Below are 19391 nucleotides of genomic sequence, written 5' to 3'. Positions count from 1 at the left end.
GGAGAGAGAATTGCTGGACATAGGATGGGATGGAGGGAAGGGCAAGGGAGAGAGAATTGCTGGACATGGGATGGGAGGGAAGGGCAGGGGAGAGAGAATTGCTGGACATGGGATGGGAGGGAAGGACAGGGGAGAGAGAATTGCTGGACATGGGAAGGGCAGGGGAGAGAGAATTGCTGGACATGGGAGGGAAGGGCAGGGGAGAGAGAATTGCTGGACATAGGATGGGATGGGAGGGAAGGGCAAGGGAGAGAGAATTGCTGGACATGGGATGGGAGGGAAGGGCAAGGGAGAGAGAATTGCTGGACATAGGATGGGATGGAGGGAAGGGCAAGGGAGAGAGAATTGCTGGACATGGGATGGGAGGGAAGGACAGGGGAGAGAGAATTGCTGGACATGGGAAGGGCAGGGGAGAGAGAATTGCTGGACATTGATGGGAGGGCAGGGATGAGGTAATTGCTGGACATGGAGGGGAGGGCAGGGAAGATAGAATTTCTGGACATGGAGGGGAGAGAGGAGAATCGCTGGATGGGGAGGGGAGAACAGGGAAGAGAGAATTTCTGGACATGGAGGGGAGAGAGGAGAATCGCTGGACGGGGAGGGGAGGACAGGGAAGAGAGAATTTCTGGACATGGAGTGGAGAGAGGAGAATCGCTGGACGGGGAGGGGAGGACAGGGAAGAGAGAATTTCTGGACATGGAGGGGAGAGAGGAGAATCGCTGGGAGGGGAGGACAGGGAAGAGAGAATTGCTGGACATGGAGGGGAGAGAGGAGAATCGCTGGAGAGGGAGGGGAGGACAGGGAAAAGAGAATTGCTGGACATGGATGAGAGGGGAGAGAGGAGAAATGCTAGAAATGGATGGAGAGGAGAGCAGGAGATAGAGAATTGCTGGACATGGATGGATGGAGGAGTTGGCTAGGAGAGAGGAGAAATGCTGACTTGGATGGAGGAGAGGGGAGAGAGAATTATTGCTTGATATGGATACAGAGGAGGGAAGAGAGATGAGAAATGCTGGACATGGATGGAGGGGAAGAGAGAGGAGAAGTGCTGGACATGAATGGAGGGGAGGAAAGAAAAAAGAAGATGCGCATGGATGGAGATGAGGGAAGGGAAGAGGAGAAAAACTGCACATGGATGGAGAAAATAGGCAAAAGCTAGATACATCTTATACCTCCTCCAGTCAATTCCATGGAGGAGGACCCAGCTTTTACTTATGGATGCAGGGCAACAAAAGAAGAAGAAAGGAGGAAAGTAAAGAAATAAATGGAAAGAAAGCCCTGGAAACGGAGTTAAGAGAACAGATAGAGAGCAGCAGAATCAGAGACTGGGACCAATATGGATAGAAAAACAAAGTCACCAGACAACAAAGGTAGAAAAAAATCATTTTATTTCATTTTAGTGTTTGGAATTTGTCTTATTTTGCACTGGGTATACTGGAGCTGTAACAGCTTACAGAAATTATTTATAATGAAAAAAAAATCACATTATTTTTTCTCCTATACTAGTATAATATTTTCAATGATGTCTGTTTATATGCGCCATGGCTGGTATAAGGGGTGTGGCTAATGTGGGTGTGGCTATAATAGGGGCGGTGCCATGTGTGGTGACCCCGCCCACAATGAGTACCGGCACCTTTTTTTCTACAAAAAAAGCACTGCTCATTATGCAGTAATCTCACTGTAGAGATTAAAAATGTCTGTGACTAAATTTGCAAGTCCATGCAGAGTTTATAGTATATTTAAAGGCGTATTTTGTAAATTGTTGGTTGTGCTGTAGCACAGGACACGTGGATGCTGGTCTTTTGGCCAGAGGAACTGGTAGAGTCAAGCACATGTCGCCCCTGGGGAGATGATTGGTGGTCACGCCCCCTGCTGTTCAGGAGAAACACTAAACATTTTCCTTGTAAAGGAGGCTTCCCTTTTTAGCCCTCGGACACCATAAGGAAGTAAAAAGTCAAAGAACTTCTTTAATCCTGGAGAGTAAGCTGAGCCTTTAGTGTTCGTTCAGTATAAATGCAGAGCTGGGATTTTATCAGACATATCAATTTCTAATTTTGTTTTCTTTTCAGGTGGTTTCGTCAAGGCAATAACCCCTACACTGGGACTGCTGACTGGCTATATTCAGGGGGCTACTTTGATAGAAATTTCTCAGATTGTCCTGACATATACTGAAAAACCCCTTGGACCTACCAGTTCATCTCCATCTGGACAAGAGATTCCATCCTCTGTTTTTGTGAAGTCGGGTGTAATGAAAGTGGCATTTGTTCCTCAATCAGGGAATTGATTTGTCCATTAATTTCTTGATTTCCAAAAGAAGCTGTTACATAGGTTTCCAAAAGCGGTGCTTAGAACCATCATGTTTTCCCAAAATTTAAGACAAAAAGACTTCTAATTTCTTTCTTTCCTTCCATGTTTTCCTTTTCTCTGCCAGCCAGAGTGCTGTAGCCCCTTAACGGTTTGACATGAAATGAAGGGGCGCATGTCACGGTGGATCTGTGTGTGTCTGATACGTGCAGCAGTAAGGAAGATTTTTCTGTTGTGCATTCCAACAGTTGCAAGTGCACTACAAACTGGCCTGGAGAGCAAGTCCCTCCTTTCCCCCAGAGAAGATGAAAAAGCCAAAACATGCTTCAGGTGAAATTGGGGGAAGCTTCAAACATCTGGCGTTCAGGGACTTCTGACTAGTTCACCGAAATGCAAGACCTTCCAATAAACAAGGGGTGCTGCACTTTTGGGGTGCTGCCTCAGCAGCTACAAAAACTCTTAGATTTTAAACTTGTGTGTCAATCTTGTGCACTGTGATATACAACGTAACTAATGGGGGAGATGGGTTCCACAACTACACACCTGATGTCCACAATCAAACCTACTTTTTAAAATATGGAGCGTGCTCTAGAAGTAGGTAAGCGGTAGCCCCAGCTACTGTGAGAAATGCCCCAAATTGCTACTTGTGTGTATTGTTGAAAAGGGAGGTGTCTCCTCCCATGCTGCATTTTTTTCTAAGTTGCCCTCTCGGCTAAACTTGTGTGCTTAGGCTTCATTCTTCCAGTGTTGAGTGGTGTGTACCTCATCAAATGAACCATCCTTCTTTGCACTTGTCCTTTCTCTAGCAACATCTTTTCAGGGGCATTTTGCTGGGGTGTAACAGTGGGTTGTGATTTGTGAACTCAGAAACAAATGTTAAGGAAAAGCAGAAATCTGCTTATAAAACTAATTACAATGCTTTTAGCAAGTGTTTTATGAAAAGTAGTGCTACCTGCAACTTTTCTGTTAAGCATGAGCGGTCAGCCATCAAATGGATTCTCAACTTGCATAAAAATTTCAAAGCCATATAATGTTAGACCTTTTGAACTACGTATCAATTTATTGTACATATATGTAGATAATTTTATAGAAATTGAGGTTCTGAGCTAAGGCCCTTTTGTGTTGGGATTAAGGGAAGGGAGAGGCTGGGCACTGTGTGTCTTGGCTTGAAAAATTAGGTATAAAGTCCAGAATACATTTTTGCAAAATCTCTGGTAAGGCTCTGTTGCCAATAGAAACAGGAAGTGGCTATATTGCTTAGTTCTACTCTTGTGTTAAAGTCAATCTTTTGACTTTAGTGGTGATAGAAATTAAATTAGTTACTTTGTCATATGAAGAGGTACCTTTTTCACCATCCACAATCTGGTTCACCTTTTAGTCATCATGTTCAAATGTTTAGATGGCAGTTTAGAGATCTGTTTTGCTCAGTTTTTGCAGAGTTGGAAGAGAAGTAACTTCTTCCAAATTGGCTGATGCCTTTTTTGTTGACAGATCTATCTTGATTTCTCCAAGTAATTGATATTCCATAGCCAATGTGCAGCACCTAGCTGGATACAGTTACCTGACCTGTCCCATCCCATTCCCTGTTTGTAGTACGGCTTTCAATGCTGCTGTCACTAAGCCTTGTATGTATAGTAGAGCTTGTAGCCAAGACACCCGAGCTTGTTACAGAAATAAGTGAAAATGTTGCTTATCTGTGTAAATGTATCCGATCTGAAAATCCCACAATTTATCACTGAAAAGTATCTCATTATATTAGTTCCCAGAAGAAGGGGGATACTTGGAGGTTGCATCTATTATAGGACGAACATAATTTTTTAAATAAAATAGCTATATTGTATATTTTATCTAATATCGTATCCGACTAAAAACTCTATTAATGGTTTAGTAAAAGAGCAGACCTTCCTAGTATAACTAGGGCCACAGTTAGGTCACAGAGAATATTTATTTTCCAGGAAGAAGTTATTTTGTGGAACTCTGTTACTAAAGGTAATATCTAAAGCACAGTGTATAGATTGCATGTTGTTGGGATTTCTTTATAACTCTGTATTCTTCAAAGATGCTTTCAAGTATGAAATAAGTTGACTTCTTTGTACTGGCAGATGGCCATTTCCCTTATCCATTCATTACCTTACTCTTTAGGACTCATGTAGAGTTGTCCTCGTATCCTACATAAAAATCCCATCATGGATCCCTAATAATGAGGAAAGCCTTCCAGAAATCAGGCTACATCTGACTTTGAGGCACAAGAGCTCAACACATCCTCCTTTAATGCTGAAAACTGCAGATTTGTTTGGAGAGGAGTAAGATTTCTGTGCAATTGCTAGTGGAAACCCCTCTCATTTTTTTTTATTAGAGGTCTCGTGCAGTAGTATCTCGGTGTGATTCCTGATGTAAGATAGTTGTGTTTAGTTTTCATAATTTTAAATAGAAAGGAATTTTCATTTTCAAATGTAATAAAAAAAAATTAAGTATGTCTAGGAAAGTTCTATTTTAATGATAAGAATATGGTTATTTGCTTTGATGTGAAAATCATATGATGGATAAGTTATATTCTGTTGTACTGGCAAAGAATCTGCACATAGCTAGTGAGGAATATATATAATCATATGTGTTTGTCTTGTAGAGCTCTTCCTAATGGTTATTTGCAGCTGCTTCTATCCAGAAAATAAATGATTTGCTTATAGAGGGCATTTTCTGTAGGTTAAGAAGTAGTTACAAGATAGACATATGCGGGGGGGGGGGGGGGGGGGGGGGGGGAACTTCCACTACAACAGTCGACTGTCCTCCTTCAGGCACATTTCACTTTTTTTTCCCCTCTTCCGGAAGGCCAGGGGTGAACTACATGTACCTTTATTTTAACAATACAGACTTCAGCAGCATCATGGTCGCAGGGTCCTCCACTGATAAGTGGAGAAAAGACTCGTGTCACTGCAGTGGAAGATGGTCTGTTCCTTGTGTAGTATGTTGAGAGCAAAGTAGGGGCTGGTTGTCTCTTCTGTATGCTAGTTACCTTCCTTCTTGGGACGTCTGTGCTAAGAATGGACATGAGTTCAGTTTTGCAATGTGAATTTGTTTGGAACAGCATGAATCTGTGAGGGTCTTACCAAACAATAATAAAAATAATAAAACACACACACACACACAAACAAACCCTGTGGTTCTTGAAGCAGGGAGCTACCAAGTAGCCTTTATAAACAAGTGATGCTTCATTTGTCCAGGGTTGCCATATGAAGCATCCTCCAGTTCAGATTTATACATTGAGGGGCTCTTTTATTAAGCTTAGAGTGCTCTAATGGAATTAGTACACACTAAATGCTAAGAAGCCAATTTTATTCCTATGGGCTTCTTAGCATTTGGCCTCATTAAGCTTTAGTAAAAGGGTCACTTAGTGACTGTTACAGCACAAATATAATCTGAAAGACTTAAAACCTGTATCCTTGATTTAGCAGGGCATGTCCAAAGCAAAATTTAGGGGAAAGGAATACCAGCTTGGTCTGTTAAACTAATATTTATCATGTGCATAGGGACTATGGAAGCTTTCCAATGTGTGAACTATTGGACACTTTTGAGGAGCCTTTTAAAAGTCCAGGAATATGGTGTGTAGAAACTGCAGTTATTTTTAAGGTAGTTTGTGAATGTTATTTCGTTTACTTAGGGTGAAGGTATATTTGCAGTGATATGGTCCTGTAGAGAATTCTTACCAGCTGATCCTTTAAAACAGCAATAACAGAAGCCTGTGTTTAAAGTTCCACAGCAGCACAAACAAGGTTCCTATAAGTAGTATTTAAAGCTTGTGAAATCTCTTCCTGCTAGCCTGCTCTCACCATTATGAATGTAAACGAACTGGATCAGACTCCTGCACAGTACTGCGCTGACCACATCAGTAGAAATTCTAGTATGAATGGCTGAGGAGGGATGGCAATGACTTAAAAAAAAAACCCAGAGGCATAGCTATCATAAAAAGTATGCTCTTTTTATTGTAAAATAAATGCATAAAATATATTAGGAAATGAGACTTAGTAATTAAACCAAAGGAAGAAGCCATACATAAGTATGTTAACGTATTGATGGGTTCGGCTAGTGCTGCTCCTTTGGAGCAAAGTAACCGGTGTTGTGCCTCTGGCATTTCTTTGAGGATTGGTATTTACTGGGCAGTAGCAAGAAAGTGATGCATTGACCCAGCTGGCTGGCTACTTGGTACTCTTTTTTTTCCAGGAAGCGTGTGCACCTGTGCATCCTGGGGGTTGGTAGTGTCACTTCCCTTTTGCAAATATATGAATTTAAATCCCCAAGTTTGCTTTAAGGGGAAGGTATTTAGCTAGGTGAACAACAAGGTTTGCAATACTTTGTTTAATCCAATGAGAGTGTGCAGGAAGGGTGAAAATGTTTTTGTTTCTGGTTTTTATGACATTTGAGACTAGTTTTTAATTCAAGGACTTGTGCAATATCTCACTGAAACAAATGAAGCAGTTTTGGTGAACTGTAGGATACGGGTGATATGATTTATTGTGTATTGAAAAGTGGTTAGAGGCTTTTGCATGCTTTTTGAAATTTGAGTTGTCACAGGAGAAAAACTTGGGAGAGGATAACGAGAACCCTTATAAATGTGAAAATTCTAGCTAGTTGATCTCTGGAGCATCTGGAACCTGAGTTTGTTCTTGGAGTCTTCTATGAGTCCACAAAACAGCATTTTAGATTAGTGTGTTTGATTATTCCTGGTGCAGCTTAGAAAGAGGTTTGCCCATTTTGAACTGCTCTCTTCCCATCTTAGATCATTTTTTGACTTAGTGCATATAGGGGTCGTTTACAAAGTGGCGGTAAGCCCATTGTGGGCTTACTGCTCGCTGATCTGGAACATGTGCCATTTCTAGCGCTCTGGAATTTTGTTTTCCTATAGTAGCGTGGCACTAACCCGGCGGTAATCAGGCATTGTCGTGCGCTGCCCGGTTACCACAGGATACCTTACCACTACCTCAATAGGTGGCGGTAAGTGCTCCCCGCTGCATCGCCACTCGGTGAGCGTTATCCTTACCGCATGGTCATCTTTATTTGGGGGGGGGGGGGGGCCCTGGCACGTGGGAAAAATAGCCCCCACCACTACTGCAGGGCCTTTTTCCCCGCAGCTTAGTAAAAGGACCCCATAATGTTTGTTATTAAATGTGTGCTTACATTGTCTGATGACAAAAAGCACAACAGAACCTACCCATAAGGGAGGGAGGGTAAACTCAATGGAAACTTTTTCATTCTTGTTTTGATTCCAAAATGAAACAAAGAAAAGGATATGTTGAAAAGTCATTTTTTTAAACTGCCTCTTTCGAAGTTATTGGCAGGATGCATGTCAAAATATTAATTCCATACTGAAAGACTTAAGCTTCTGGTGAACATGGGTTTTCACTGCTTCTCAGGTGGCCATTCCGTGCTTGAGTTTTGCAGAGAAACCTTTTAAATCCAGCAGGAAATTTTTTAGAGAAAATTGCACAAGTGAGGAAAAATGCTTTTAGCACTTCAGATTTTGTTTGTTTTTTGGATATTTTGAAAACACTGCATATTTCATTGAGTCCATACAGGTTTGAAGAGCAGTTTACACTGTAAATGAAGACGATCCTGCTAGTCTGTGATGATTTGCAAGTGATGGGTCTACATAGAAACCATTTTTCTTAGACACAAAATAAGGGGCAGGGGCTACCTGCACAGGCCGTGTAACTAGTAAGCATTAATTATAAAACACCTTCCTGTGCATTTGATCCCAGGCTTCAGTGTATCTTCTCTTTCCTCTTTGCTGTGCTAATGGTACTCTTCCCTTACATCCTACGAACATCCAAAATCCATATTATTTGGTTTAACTTGATCACTACATCTCTTGCCTAGGTTTTTTTTTTTGTCTTTGTGTATGTAAAAAAAACCCCATTCATACATGGTTGAGGTCAGTTGTGTAAGAAAGCAATATTTAAATTATGTAAAGCCAATGGATCCAATACTAAATATGAACTGTTTTTTTAATAGCATGAATAAAGACAGTTTAGTTGTACTTATTTTACTGAACTCAAGTACACTGATCTAGAATTTTTATGCTGCTTTCTTCGCCTTTTTCATTTGCTATATTCCAGTTGATTCTTTACAAAAGCTTTTTTGCCTTATTGATGTTGCATGATAAAATGTTTTGTGAAATGGATTTATTTTTATAATATTTAATAATTGTCACTATTTCTCTGTATTACTATCATGAAATTGACCCTATTTTGCTTTTAAAGTCTGTATAAGTTTGTGAATATAAATGTTCAAAAGTAAATTGAAATAAAGAACAGTCCTTTTGTGTGTGATTTTTTTTTTTCAATGAGCCCCTGGCAGTTTGAACAGGATTTCTGAAGCACACCTTAGCCAATGAGTTTTCAGGATCCCCAGAATGAATATGCAAATGAGAGATTGGGCTGCACCTTCTCTCTATTGCATGCAAATCTTTTTCCTGAAAATGTGACTGGTTAGGGGGCACTGTAAGAAGAGCTTCAAAAGCAATGTGATACACTGGATACCCTGATACTCTTTCTCTAAAGTTAAACATGGTAAAACAACTTGCGTGCCACACCTTCTCCCTTTACTTTGAAAGATTTCTTTAGGTATGGTGCCCAAATTTTTAAGTAAAAGAAAGCATTACTTAAACTAGTGAATATGCATGAGAAATTTTGCATAAATGAAGTTGCCACTACCTGTAAATTTATTGTGCATATCTTCATGGTGGATAAACTGACAGTCTGCATTTTTTGCGGAAGTTCTGTGTTTGCAGTGTTTAAAAGAAGCCGGTGTTGTCTACACACTGCCCTTGAGAATAACATATGCTGGCTGGCATGTAGTCTGAAAAGAGTGCGAGCTCTGTATGTTGGTGGCTGTAGCTGACTTGGACACAGAGGAAGGCTCAGAAGCTGGTTGCAGGCAGTGTGAATCTTTGCTGCTGCCAGTGACCTCTATTGCTAAAGACTAGTTTTGAAGACAGGGTTGGGTTTGAGAGACTGAGAGATGCTAGGCTGGGAGGAAGGAATGTTTGACTTGGAGTGGAGGTGAGAGGGAGAGATGCTGGACCACAGGGGAAGGGGGCATGAAAGAGGAAGAGAGACATGATGTACCGGTGGGGGGGGGGGGGGGGGGGGGGGGGGGAGCAGGAAGATCCCAAAACAGTACAATATGTTTTATGCTGCTTATTCTAGAAATACTGTCAAAATCTAATAGCAATGTTCTACTTAAGTACACGGAATATACAATACAATAACTAGTAGACATGCAATGCGTACAGCTACTGTGTTGTAGGGAAAGTCTCATCCAGTCGTCAGGGTTATTTGTATCACCTTTCTCAGTAACCCCCTTGGTTTTATGACACTTATAATCATCGACAGTCCCTTCCTCCAACCTCAATTTTGTTATGGGTGTTTAATGCCTTGCTTTCTTTTTTTCTTTTTTCGTTATCTATACACTGTATTGTTTAGGAGGTGTCACCTTAATCATATCAACATCCCAGCATACACTTTGTGAACTTTTGTGCTGAGTATTTACGGCTGGGCTGCATTTATATACGGTGTTAAATCTTTACTTAACTTAAATCTCCAGGTGCTCGTGTTGCCCCGACAGGTGCCTGTTTTCGCTCGACGTGGCTTTCTCAAGGGTACCAACTACACACTGGTCCTGGAATGGAATGGAATGAAACAATATAACAGCCATCAGTGCGGTTGTTCATATCACACTACTGGCGTACAGGAACAGATATCTCACTTACCACCCTATTTAAGATTGCCATGTTTAGATGTTAGATACCCGCATAAGGAAGGGCAGGCTGTTCGGTGGTAAGGACCAGTGTGTAGTTGGTACCCTTGAGAAAGCCACGTCGACTGAAACAGGCACCTGTCGGGGCAACACAAGCACCTGGAGATTTAAGTTAAGTAAAGATTTAACACCGTATATACAGTGGGGGAAATAAGTATTTGATCCCTTGCTGATTTTGTAAGTTTGCCCACTGACAAAGACATGAGCAGCCCATAATTGAAGGGTAGGTTATTGGTAACAGTGAGAGATAGCACATCACAAATTAAATCCGGAAAATCACATTGTGGAAAGTATATGAATTTATTTGCATTCTGCAGAGGGAAATAAGTATTTAATCCCTCTGGCAAACAAGACCTAATACTTGGTGGCAAAAACCCTTGTTGGCAAGCACAGCGGTCAGACGTCTTCTGTAGTTGATGATGAGGTTTGCACACATGTCAGGAGGAATTTTGGTCCACTCCTCTTTGCAGATCATCTCTAAATCATTAAGAGTTCTGGGCTGTCGCTTGGCAACTCGCAGCTTCAGCTCCCTCCATAAGTTTTCAATGGGATTAAGGTCTGGTGACTGGCTAGGCCACTCCATGACCCTAATGTGCTTCTTCCTGAGCCACTCCTTTGTTGCCTTGGCTGTATGTTTTGGGTCATTGTCGTGCTGGAAGACCCAGCCACGACCCATTTTTAAGGCCCTGGCGGAGGGAAGGAGGTTGTCACTCAGAATTGTACGGTACATGGCCCCATCCATTCTCCCATGAGATCGGTGAAGTAGTCCTGTGCCCTTAGCAGAGAAACACCCCCAAAACATAACATTTCCACCTCCATGCTTGACAGTGGGGACGGTGTTCTTTGGGTCATAGGCAGCATTTCTCTTCCTCCAAACACGGCGAGTTGAGTTCATGCCAAAGAGCTCAATTTTTGTCTCATCTGACCACAGCACCTTCTCCCAATCACTCTCGGCATCATCCAGGTGTTCACTGGCAAACTTCAGACGGGCCGTCACATGTGCCTTCCGGAGCAGGGGGACCTTGCGGGCACTGCAGGATTGCAATCCGTTATGTCGTAATGTGTTACCAATGGTTTTCGTGGTGACAGTGGTCCCAGCTGCCTTGAGATCATTGACAAGTTCCCCCCTTGTAGTTGTAGGCTGATTTCTAACCTTCCTCATGATCAAGGATACCCCACGAGGTGAGATTTTGCGTGGAGCCCCAGATCTTTGTCGATTGACAGTCATTTTGTACTTCTTCCATTTTCTTACTATGGCACCAACAGTTGTCTCCTTCTCGCCCAGCGTCTTACTGATGGTTTTGTAGCCCATTCCAGCCTTGTGCAGGTGTATGATCTTGTCCCTGACATCCTTAGACAGCTCCTTGCTCTTGGCCATTTTGTAGAGGTTAGAGTCTGACTGATTCACTGAGTCTGTGGACAGGTGTCTTTCATACAGGCGACCATTGCCGACAGCTGTCTGTCATGCAGGTAACGAGTTGATTTGGAGCATCTACCTGGTCTGTAGGGGCCAGATCTCTTACTGGTTGGTGGGGGATCAAATACTTATTTCCCTCTGCAGAATGCAAATAAATTCATATACTTTCCACAATGTGATTTTCCGGATTTAATTTGTGATGTGCTATCTCTCACTGTTACCAATAACCTACCCTTCAATTATGGGCTGCTCATGTCTTTGTCAGTGGGCAAACTTACAAAATCAGCAAGGGATCAAATACTTATTTCCCCCACTGTAAATGCAGCCCAGCCATAAATACTCATCACAAAAGTTCACAATGTGTATGCTGGGATGTTGATATGATTAAGGTGACACCTCCTAAACAATACAGTGTATAGATAACGAAAGAAGAAAAAAAGAAAACAAGGCATTAAACACCCATAACAAAATTGAGGTTGGAGGGAAGGGACTGTCGATGATTATAAGTGTCGTAAAACCAAGGGGGTTACAGAGAAAGGTGATACAAATAACCCTGAGGACTGTATGAGACTTTCCCTACAACACAGTAGCTGTATGCTACTACTACTACTACTATTTAGCATTTCTATAGCGCTACAAAGCGTACGCAGCGCTGCACAAACATAGAAGAAAGTCCCTGCTCAAAGAGCTTACAATCGAGTAGACAAAAAATAAAGCAAACAAATCAATTAATGTGTAGAGGAAAGAGGAGGGTAGGTGGAGGCGAGTGGATACAAGTGGTTACGAGTCAAAAGCAATGTAAAGAGGTGGGCTTTCAATCTAGATTTAAAGATGGTCAAGTATGGGGCAAGACGTAGGGGCTCAGGAAGTCTATTCCAGGCATAGGGCGCAGCAAGACCGAAGGCGCAAAGTCTGGAGTTGGCAGTAGCGGAGAAGGGAACAAATAAGGATTTATCCAGGGAACGGAGTAGGGAAGGACGAGTGTGGAGAGATACTGGGGAGCAGCAGAGTGAGTACATTTACAGGTTAGTAGAAGAAGTTTGAATAGGATGCAAAAACGGATAGGGAGCTAGTGAAGCGACTTGAGGAGAGGGGTAGTATGAGTAAAGCGACCATGACGGAAGACGAGACTGGCAGCACAGTTTTGAACCGACTGGAGAGGGGAGAGGTGACTAAGTGGAAGGCCAGCAAGAAGCAGATTGCAGTAGTCCAAACGAGAGGTGAAAAGGGTGTGGATGAGGGTTTTGGTAGAGTGCTCAGAAAGAAAGGGGCGGATTTTACGGATGTTGTAAAGAAAGAAACGACAGGTCTTGGCGATCTGCTGGATATGAGCAGAGAAGGAGAGAGAAGAGTCAAAGATAACCCCAACGTTTCGAGCTGAGGAGACAGGGAGAATGAGAGAGCCATCAACAGAAATAGAAAATGGGGGGAGCAGGGAGGTGGGTTGGGGGGGGGGGGGAATGAGAAGCTCGGTTTTGGTCATATTTAATTTCGGGTGGCGTTGAGACATCCAGACAACAATGTCAGACAAGCATGCTGAAACTTTGGTAGATTTGGGAGTCATCAGCATGGAGATGGTAGGAAAAGCCATGGGATGAGATTAATGAACCAAGGGAAGAAGTGTAGATAGAAAAGAGGAGGGGACCAAGAACAGAACCCTGAGGTACGCCGACAGGCAGAGGGATAGAAGTAGAAGAGGATCCACCAGCGTGAACACTAAAGGTGCGGAGGGAGAGGTAGGAAGAGAACCAGGAAAGGACAGAGCCCTGGAATCCAAGTGAGGACAGGGTATCGAGAAGTATGCTGTGATTGACCGTGTCAAAAGCAGCGGAAATATCAAGAAGAATGAGGATGGAATATTGACCTCTGGATTTAGCCAGTAATAGGTCATTGGAGACTTTAGTAAGTGCAGTTTCGGTTGAGTGGAGAGGGCAAAAACCAGATTGTAGTGGGTCAAGAATAGCAAGTGAGGAGACAAAATCAAGGCAGCGGCGGTGAACAGCATGCTCAAGTAATTTGGAGAGAAAGGGAAGGAGGGAGATGGGTCGGTAATTAGAGGGACAAGTAGGGTCGAGTGACGGCTTCTTAAGGAGAGGTGTGACCACAGCATGTTTAAAGGCAGCAGGGACAGTCGCAGTGGAAAGTGAGAGGTTGAGAATGTGACAGATAAAAGGAATAAGAGCAGGAGAGATGGCATTAAGGTGGGTGGGAATGGGATCAGAGGAACACGTGGTACATTTTGAGGAAGAAAGGAGTAGTCGTTTCCTCAATAGTAGGAAAGGAGGAAAGGGAATGAGGGGAAGGAGAGAGAGGGGAACGGACTAGTGGAGGGAGAGGTGGCGAGGTAGAGAATGCAAGGTTTATCTTTTGAACCTTGTCGTGAAAGAATTCAGCAAGGGTCTGAGGAGATAATGAAGGGGGAGTTGGGGGAGGGGGCACCTTGAGGAGAGAGTTCAATGTGGTGAAGAGAAGTCGAGGGTTAGAGCCAAGAGAGTTAGTCAGTTGGATATAATAATCCTGTTTGGTGCGTAAAAGAGCAGATTGGAAGGAGGTCAGCATGAACTTAAAGTGTAAGAAATCAGCAAGGGCCCGAGATTTCCGCCAGAGGCGTTCGGCGGAGCGGGTACAAGAACGTACAAGACTGCCAAGACCTGTCGCTTCTTCCTCTTCAACATCAGCAAAATTTGCCCTTTCCTCTCTGAGCACACCACCAGAACTCTCGTCCACGCTCTCATTACCTCTCGCCTTGATTACTGCAACTTACTCCTCACCGGCCTCCCACTCAGCCATCTATTCCCCCTTCAATCAGTTCAGTAAGCTGCTGCACGTCTTATATTCCGCCAAAACCGATATACTCATATCACCCCTCTCCTCAAGTCACTTCATTGGCTTCCAATCAGATATCGCATACAATTCAAGCTCCTCCTCCTTACCTACAAGTGCACTCAGTCTGCGGCTCCTCACTACCTCTCCACCCTCATCTCCCCCTATGTTCCCGCCCGTAACCTCCGCTCACAGGACAAAGCCCTTCTCTCAGTACCCTTCTCCACCACTGCCAACTCCAGGCTCCGCTCATTCTGCCTTGCTTCACCCTATGCCTGGAACAATCTTCCTTTACCCATACGCCATGCCCCCTCCCTACCCATCTTCAAATCTCTGCTTAAAACTCACCTCTTCTATGCTGCCTTCGGCGCCTAACCGCTCTAGATAGACAGAATGCCCCTATCTATCCACTCTATCAGATTAACTGTTCACTCGTCCTCTAGATTGTTCACTTGTCTTTAGATTGTTCTCTTGTCTTTTAGATTGTAAGCTCTTTGAGCAGGGACCGTCCTTCTATGTCTAAATTGTACAGCGCTGCGTAACCCTAGTAGCGCTTTAGAAATGCTAGTTAGTAGTTAGTAGTAGTAGTAGAACGTAGGTAGCGGATATTAGAAATCAGCCGAGGTTGGGGTTTTGTACGCCTTATTGGGCGGGTCATCAAAGGTGCAAGAGTGTCTAAGGCAGATGATAGAATATTGTTGTAAGAAGAAACAGCCTCGTTGACAGACGTGGATGGTGCTACAGTCAAGAGGAGGTTTGAAACATGGGAGGATAGAGATGAAGGGTCAATACCATGAAGATTCCTAGATAAATTAGATAAGATAGGACGGGACTGGGAGGGAGGAGATTTAAGTGTGAAAGTTATAAGATGGTGATCAGAGAGGGGAAGATCAGAGGCAAGGAAACTAGAGGGTGAACAGTTGGAGGAGAAGATAAGATGAAGACAGTGACCATTTTGATGAGTGGGGGAGGTGGAGCATAGTTGGAGATTAAAGGAGGATGTTAAAGCGAGTAACTTGTCTACTAGTTATTGTATTCTAGAAATAAGCAGTGGATTTTCCCCAAGTCCATTTTAATAATGGTCCATACTTTTCTTTAGGAAGCCATCCAAACCTTTTTTAAACTCTGCTAAGCTAACTGCTTTTACTACATTCTTTGGCATTGAATTCTAGAGTTTAATTGAATGTGGAGTGAAAACATATTTTCTCTGATTCATTTTAAATTTACTACGTTGTAGCTTCATTGCATGCCCCCTAATCCAATATTTTTGAAAACAGTAAAGGAGTGATTCATGTCTACCCATTCCACTCCACTCATTATTTTATAGACCTCTATCATATTTCCCCACAGCTGTCTTTTCTCCAAGCTGAAGAGCCCTATCCGCTTTAGCCTTTTCTCATAGGGAAGTTGTCCCATCTCCTTTATCATTTTTGCCGCCCCTCTCTGTACCTTTTCTAATTCCACTATATCTTTTTTTAGATGCAGCTACCAGAATTGAACACAATACTCGAGGTGCAGTCACACCATGGAGCAACACAAAGGAATTATATCGTCCTCATTTTTGTTTTCCATTCCTTTCCTAATAATACTTAACATTTTATTTGCTTTCACAGCTGCCACTGCACACTGAGAAGAGGGTTTCAATGTATCATCAACTATCAGGCTTATTTTTGAAACTGATCGCCGGCCATCTTCTGACATAAATCGGGAGATGTCTGGCGATCTCTCAAAAGCGGCGAAATTGGTATGATCGAAAGCTGCTTTTTTTTTGACACCATCGCCGCTTTCCTGTCACTGAGCCGGTGGAAGTTCAAGGGTGTGTCAGCAGCGTAGCGAAGGCGGGACATGGGCTTGGCTACCAGATGGCCGGCTTCAGCACATAATGGAAAAAAAACAGAAAGTGGCGTTAATCAGTATTTTGCCAGTTTTACTTGGTCCTTTTTGAGACTTGGTCGTGAAAATAAAAGGTGCCCCAACTCACCAGATGACCACCGGAGGGAATGGGGGATAACCTCCCTGTACTCCTCCAGTGGTCACCAACCCCCCCCCCCCCCACACACACACACACTAAGAAAATAAAAACAAAAACCTTTTTTGCCAGCCTCAAATGTCATACCCAGCTCCACGACAGCAGTATGCAGGTCCCTGGCACAGTTTTGGTGGGTTGCAGTGGACTTCAGGCAGGTGGAACCAGACCCATCCCCCCCTACCTGTTATACTTGTGCTAGTAAGTGTTGAGCCCTCCAAAACCCCCCCCCCAAAAAAAAAAAACTCACTGTACCCACATGTAGATGCCCCCCCCTTCCACCATAATGGCTATGGTAGTGGTGTAGAGTTGTGGGGAGTGGGGTTTGGGGGGCTGGTTCAAGGGGTTCCTAACCCTGCGTTCGTATCAAGTCACATCAAATTCAACCACGTCCAAGGCATGGACACCTGAATGTGGAGTCCCACAAGGATCACCTCTCTCACCAACTATATTCAACCTAATGATGATCCCTTTAGCAAAACTCCTATCAAACCATAACCTCAACCCATATATATACGCCGATGATGTGACAATATACATCCCATTCAAACAAGACACCAAAGAAATCTCCAACGAAATCAATCAAAGTCTACACATCATGAACACATGGGCAGATGCATTCCGCCTGAAATTAAACGCAGAAAAAACCCAATGCCTGATACCTCCCAATACAACACAAATGAATTCAACGCGATAAACACACCAAACCTAAACCTCCCAGTCTCAGAAACGCTAAAAATCCTTGGAGTCACTATCAACCGCCACCTAACACTCGAAACCCACGCAAACAACACAACCAAGAAGATGTTCTACTGCATGTGGAAATTGAAAAGGATAAGACCATTCTTCCCAAGATTCATCTTCCGCAGCCTAGTGCAATCCCTCATCCTCAGCCATCTGGATTACTGCAACTCACTATACGCAGGCTGCAAAGAGCAAATACTGAGGAAACTTCAAACAGCCCAGAACACAGCAGCCAGGCTCATCTTCGGAAAACCAAGATATGAAAGAGCAAAACCACTACGAGAGAAATTACATTGGCTTCCACTTAAGGAACGCGCTACTTTTAAAGTTTGCACACTAGTCCATAAGATCATTTACGGCGAAGCCCCAGTGTACATGTCTGATGTAATAGACCTACCACCCAGAAACGCTAAAAGATCATCCCGAACACACCTCAACCTCCACTTCCCCACTTGCAAGGGCCTGAAATACAAGACGCTACACGCGTCAACCTTTTCCCACATGAGCACGCAGTCTTGGAATACACTACCGCGCAACCTAAGAGTGATTAACGAACAAGCTTCCTTCCGTAAACTACTGAAGACTCACCTGTTTGAACAAACTTACGGAAAGAGCCAAAACACATAGAGTCCATACTCACTGTTCATCAATGCAACATACATCCACTTCTGATCCCTCATCCCGTAATCCAGTCAATCATACATTTATTCACGGAACTATGTACACCATATGTCTTTGTGTCTAACACTGCCCTTTTAGCTTCCCATTGTCTCCTTCCAATGTTTCTATGTTGATGTCCCATTGTTATATTCCTAATGATATTCGAATGTCTCGCACAACTCTGCACAATGTAATCCATAACCAAGTTGTAACAAATGTATTTCTATTATTCATATCTTATTGTAAGCCACACTGAGCCCGCAAAAAGGTGGGAAAATGTGGGATACAAATGCAATAAATAAAGGTAAGGGAGCTATACACCTGGGAGCTATTGTATATATTTTTTTAATTTTTAGAAGTGCCCCCTAGGGTGCCCGGTTGGTGTCCTGGCATGTCAGGGGGACCAGTGCACTACAAATGCTGGCTCCTCCCATGACCAAATGCCTTGGCTTTGGCCAGGTTTGAGATTGCTGACATTTTTTTTCCATTAACGCTGAAAAACAAAACCGCCCATCTCAAACCCGGCGAACTCTGGCATTTGGCCGGGCCAAACTATTGAAAAAAAAGATGGCTGGCCATCTGGGAGAAACAGTAACAACATTCCATGTCACCAATCCTGGGGCAAGCAGTGGCTTCCCCCCCCCCCCCCCCCCGCCTATCTTGATAACAGCCTATGGACTTTTCCTCCAGGAACTTGTCCAACCCCTTATTTTTTTTAACCCAGATGTACTAACAGCTGTTACCATATCCTCCAGCAGTGAGTTTCAGAGCTTAACTATTCTTTGAGTGAAAAAAATATTTTCTCCTATCAGTTTTAAAAGTGTTTTCATGTAATTTCATTGTATGCGCCCTGGTCTTTGTACTTTTTGAAAGTGAAAAATTGATTCACTTTTACCCTACTCAGGATTTTATAGACCTCTCATATCCCCTTTTTGAAGCGCCCTACCCTCTTCAGCCTTTCCTCATACGGGAGGAGTTCCATCCACATCATTTTGGTCACTCTTTGAACCTTTTTTTAATTATGCTATATCTTTTTTTTTTTAGATAGGGCGACCAGAATTAAATGCAAATACTCAAGGTGAGGTTGCACCAGTGAGCGAAACAGAGGCATTATAATATTCTTAGCCTTATTTTGCATGCCTTTCCTAATAATTCCTAGTATCCCGTTTGCTTTTTTGGCTGCTGCCAGACAGCTTTCAGTATATTGTCTACAGTGACCTCTTACTGAATGCTGTACACCCTAGCATGAGGTACCTATGCTTCGGATTATTCTTCTTAATGTGCATCACTTTGCATTTGGCCACATTAAATTTCATCTGCCTGTGTGTTGACAACGTTGAATAGTTTTATATTCTCTGCAACTTTATTTGTTACATTTGTATCCCACATTTTCCCACCTATTTGTAGGCTCAGTGTGGTTTACAATAGTACTGTAGAGGTGTTCGCCAGTTCTGGTATAAACAGTTACACAGTGATGTTATGGTAGAATAGGGTTCATGTGGAACAAACAAACAAACATATTAGGGAATCATATAAAGGAAGAGTTACGTCACTTCCTTCTGTTTTCCAGATCATTTATAAATATGTTAAAAAGCACTGGTCCCA

General features: G+C 43.0%; 1 protein-coding gene across 6 annotated transcripts in view; it reads left to right on the top strand.

The window, feature by feature from the left end:
- Positions 1-8209, top strand: part of OSBPL2 (oxysterol binding protein like 2) — a 133516-nt gene extending 125307 nt beyond the window's left edge. For all 6 annotated transcript variants that reach the window (XM_030213590.1, XM_030213592.1, XM_030213591.1 and 3 more), the window contains one exon: positions 2070-8209. In XM_030213590.1, coding sequence (XP_030069450.1) covers positions 2070-2172 — 103 coding nt within the window. In that variant the 3' untranslated portion in view covers positions 2173-8209. The remainder of the gene's footprint in view (positions 1-2069) is intronic.
- The last annotated feature ends 11182 nt before the right edge of the window (positions 8210-19391 follow it).

This window comes from Microcaecilia unicolor, chromosome 8, assembly GCF_901765095.1.
Source record: "Microcaecilia unicolor chromosome 8, aMicUni1.1, whole genome shotgun sequence".
In the NCBI taxonomy this organism is placed as follows: domain Eukaryota; kingdom Metazoa; phylum Chordata; class Amphibia; order Gymnophiona; family Siphonopidae; genus Microcaecilia; species Microcaecilia unicolor.
This window is presented reverse-complemented; position numbering and strand designations above follow the sequence as displayed.